This window comes from Mobula hypostoma, chromosome 28 (genome assembly GCF_963921235.1).
Source record: "Mobula hypostoma chromosome 28, sMobHyp1.1, whole genome shotgun sequence".
Lineage (NCBI taxonomy): Eukaryota > Metazoa > Chordata > Chondrichthyes > Myliobatiformes > Myliobatidae > Mobula > Mobula hypostoma.
The window spans coordinates 19,755,786-19,760,397 of record NC_086124.1 but is presented as its reverse complement, the minus strand read 5'-3'; the positions used below and the strand labels follow the sequence as shown (position 1 = coordinate 19,760,397).

Genomic DNA, 4,612 nt, shown 5'->3' with positions numbered 1-4,612 from the left:
TGATTCATCGGGGCATCAAGGGATATGATGAGAGGGACAACATATAGGGAAAATTTTGAAAAATACATATTTCTTCAAATGTCTCAGGCTTAATTGACACAGAATAGAACGCGAAGGGTTCTCCAATGAAATTCTTTTTAAAACCACAAACAATTATCTTCTTGGAATGGTTAGACATTTTGCACAATGTGTAAAAATACTTCAAATTAAATTTCGTTCAGTTATTTTTAGCTAATCTGCCTGCGGGAGAAACTAATTGGCTCTAAGGAGCTGCTCCTTCTGTATAAGACGTCACTGATTCCGTGACTTGTAGTCAGTTGCAACGTTCTGTAAAAGAAATCACGACTTCAGGTCAACAATGGGATATCCAGCGATTTACAACATTGTTAGAATTTACTATCCTGCACTTGCAGCTGTCGGTGTTCCTGGTGAGGTTTTGGATCTCACTGATATTTCAGATATGTGCTTTGTGGCTCTGCTTAATGGTTACTCTTATTGTCGATTAGTGGCATATTGATGACCAGGTGCTTAGTACACTGGCTCAATTCAGTGAACAGAAATGCAAAAGAAAATCATGCTATTATTTCGTTCTAAAATACATTTCATATTATTTTAATGGCCTGATTCTATTTGACAACTTGTGAAGTATTCAGTACTTTTCATTGGCTCTCCCCGGAATATACTGTAAATGTACTTTCACGATTAACGACGCTGAGTGCCAAAAACCTGTACAATGTCTATAAAATGTATTCATTATCTTCCACCACCACCATTCCCACCCCTCCTCGCCCCCCCCCCCCCCGGGAAGTTTTCATTTTTATTGTTTTGTAACATTGAATCACAGTGGAATCAATTTGGCTTTTTGACGCTGATCGGCATAAAAAAAACTCTTTCCTGTCGAAGTAAGAACAGATCTCTAGAAAGTGATCTAAATTAATAACTCTATTCTCGTTCACTAATTTGCAAAAGCGTCCAAAAGGCGCTCTGGACTTACTCATAACAAAACGCCATCCTCAAGCTTTCCCCTGCTTGCTTGACTTCATGTCGGGGTACTAGCATCGCAGTACTCTGTCGATTGTAGTTTGTCGGTCTGATCGCCGGCCGCATCCTGTGCCGTAAGTGCAGACGAATTAGTGCCTGGTGGTCCAATGCATGCAGAGACATGTTCCACGGCATTATTGTTCAACAAGAATCCGAACCAACTTGGATAAGTAGGGAAGTAAATCTCTATTTTGTTATTCATTTCAGTTAATTTAACGGCGATCGTGATCCTATGCCGGGGAAAGTGTGGTCTCTCCAAATGCATCACTCGCTACCTGGTGGCCATGGCGGCCGCAGATTTGATGGTCCTTGCCCTTGCCGTTGTTTTGGAGCAGATTAATTATATATACCTGTTTGCTGATTTCTTGCTCATAACTCCGGTTTGCACTGTGGCGCTCGTCCTGCGGCTCGCAAGCACAGAGTTTTCCATTTGGTTCACGGTCGCTTTCACTTTCGATCGCTACGTCGCCATCTGCTGTCAAAGTTTGCAAAACCGATATTCCACAGAGAAAACAGCGTCTGTCGTGATACTAACAGTGGCCGCAGCGGGCTGTGTCAAGTGTGTTCCATTTTACTTTACAGTGGATCCACGGCGCTGCGTCTCCACGGCTGAATATCTCACGTCAGCCGCGTGGAGGGCATACGAGTTATTTGACAGCATTACAACACCGTTATTACCGTTCGGTTTAATTCTGCTGTTTAATGCTTTAACCGTTAGACAGATTTTAGCGACAAACAGAGTCCGCCAGGGACTTCGGAGCAGCAGTGAGAATCAGAAGGATTCTGAGGTGGAGAACCGGCGAAAGTCAATCATTCTGTTGTTCGCCCTGTCAGCCAATTTCATACTATTGTGGTTGCCCTATGTCGTACACTCCATGAACTGGCAAATGGTAAACTATTCCTACGCAGACAGGTATTTCAGCACACCGACATATGTTCTCCAACAGTTTGGGTTTATCTTGCAGATGCTCTGTACCTGCACCAATACGTGTATCTACGGACTGACACAGAGGAAGTTCAGGGAAGAGTTGAAGAATGGAATGAGATATCTTTTTACATTAACTGGGCGGTTCTGTATTTAAGCATGAATCAAATCTTCATAACACTTAGTTGGAATACTTTTTTATCCTGTTATTTCTGAATTTTACTTTACGTGCGATTAGTGATAATCTAGGAAACTCATTCAGCAGATCAAGCAACCGTGATTAAATTACTATCTTCACTGCACGATTATTGACTCGGATATCATGAGTGTTAATTTCACTGCGTTCGATTGCAATGTAGCATACAACTAAGACAATAGGCAGGAATATTTTGGATTAGCATATGGTTAATACATTGTTGAGGCCGACAGGGATATACTAAGTGAAAAATAAAGCTGCCGTTCTCATTGCAGCATCTCCCAACACAACTGCTTAGGAATAGTGAATACTCAACGGCTCACATATACGTACCTGTCAGAGATATAAGTTCACCAGTTGAAATTCAGCCATTGCACTTCGGTTTGACTGACGCCTTTGGTGTCCGGAAATGTGAAGCTCTCCTCTACTCTTTGCTTTGCTCTTGTGTAATCTACGGTCATGCTTTCCCACCATCCTGAATATCAGCTAGAACGGTGTCTCTTAAATTATCACGTGCATCTCTTTTGTTGCTTATTGTAAGGTAGGAAATCCATGCAAAATTTTGCTTGTCACCCAGATCTTCTATCCTCAGCTCTTAAATTTGAAGAAGATAATTGGCAAATCAGGCTTTCTGAGGTACCTTTCTGAACTTTGGAACTCAATAACTAAATAACTAAATAACTAAATAACTCAATAACTAAAATCTCAAAGGATGCAAACTCGGTTTAAAATGTTAAACACCAGCTCATGGCCTATTTATTTAACCTTGCTTTTAACTAATGTTGCTTGTCTTTATTTTCGTATTACCATTTCACCCCGTTGTAAAGCACCTTGAACTTCACTTGTTTATAAGGTTCTGTATACCTAAGTTCTTGTTGGTGTTGCATTTTTCTTTCAAGCTCAAGCTGGTAAAAACCAAGGTGCCGTCATTGGCAAGTAGGCTGGATTCTCGATTGCTAAGTGCCATTCTAGAGATGTTCAGTAGTATGGATTTCTGGGAATTTACTTAAATATTGTTGTGTACACCCATTGTTTAATGCTATTGTACATCGAATTTGGGGTGATACAAGTTGTAAATATTACTGTTGGGACAATGAATACTTTGTTCACATTCCATAGTCATTCAGTTTCCTCTTTTCATTCAGCACATTTCTACTATTTTCACTTATTGATTTCTGCATGTTGTGCTTGTTGTTATTGTTATTATTGTTTCTGTTATCATTATGTATCATTACTTCTACCGGTTGTGTGCAATAAAGTGTACAATCCGCATGGAATTGAAGTATACTGCAATAGAATTGTAGTCTGATGTGAAAGGCTGCCAGATCTTTGTAATCGATATGGAATATTTGATCCACATATTTTACTTAGTCCACAGGGAAAAAAAACCTTCGAGACGTACAGAAAGAACGTCGAGACCTATCATGGCAAGCACCATGATAGAAACTAACACACTCATGGAGGAACTAGCAGGCAATGCAGCATCTATGGAATACCCGGCCCCTCACTTCACCTCAGACAGTACCAACCGTCTTCAGATGCAGATTTTCTCGAGTTTATGATAAAGAGTATACGCCTGAATTTATCGCTCCAGGGCTTTATAGCACCCGTGTGGTTGTGAGACCGTGCGGTTTCTTCCTTTAAGTGTTTTCCTATTGATGAGTATACCTCCAGAATGTGTTCGTGGCCGAGAGGTGTCAAGCTTCATTGAAGAGGCTTCTATTTGTTGTTGCCTGTAGCAAAAATTAGAATGCGAGGTTTGCAATTATTGTTAGTATTTTTATCACCTGTTTTATGAAAGAAATTCCTTAAATGTGTTGAGTAGATAAGCATCATATATTTTCGACAGCTTGGTGACGCAGGGGATTGAACCAGAGACGCATACGCCCAAAGGACTAACTACACCCTGATACAGCAAGAATATTCTACATGAGCTATGTAGTATGTGTCTGCTTCAAAGTAGAAGCCGAAGATGTTGACACACCGGTCATCGGAGGTAATGTACTTCATCCGAATATGAAGGCTTCTTCCCTATGTAATTCCATCATCGTTCCTCCATGGCATTAGGGCCTCTATTGCAGATCTCTCATCATCCTTTTCATGTTTTTTTTTGTGTCCAAACACTTACCTGTCAATTTGAACTGTACCCATTGTTTGTAGGGGAGATTGTGCGAGTGAGACGAGGGGGCGGTGGAAAATATAATGTGTTATGTTATGCCAGGCGTAACACCCGATATACGCTGTGCATTTAAATATCGTGTGCACCATTTGAATACATTCAAGCAGGAATGGATGAAGGAAATATTTTCGGCAAACGTGAGTGATAAGTAGGCTCAAATAATAAACAAAAACATGAAATAGTGGAAAGTAACAACCGTATTGGGACTCTAAGGGGGAGCTGGTTCGTGAACCTTTTTCTAATCATAACCCTTTCTTGATCGGATCATTTC

The 4,612-nt window shown here is 40.6% G+C and overlaps 1 protein-coding gene across 1 annotated transcript; it reads left to right on the top strand.

The window, feature by feature from the left end:
• Nucleotides 1-1,325: 1,325 nt before the first annotated feature.
• LOC134338743 (probable G-protein coupled receptor 139) lies at nt 1,326-2,123 on the top strand. Its single transcript, XM_063034785.1, has one exon. It carries the CDS (start codon nt 1,326-1,328, stop codon nt 2,121-2,123), a length of 798 nt encoding a protein of 265 aa, XP_062890855.1.
• The last annotated feature ends 2,489 nt before the right edge of the window (nt 2,124-4,612 follow it).

Bases quoted from the DNA above. Each gene is read 5' to 3' on its own strand.
- LOC134338743 (XM_063034785.1), top strand. From the start codon at position 1,326: ATGGCGGCCGCAGATTTGATGGTCCTTGCCCTTGCCGTTGTTTTGGAG.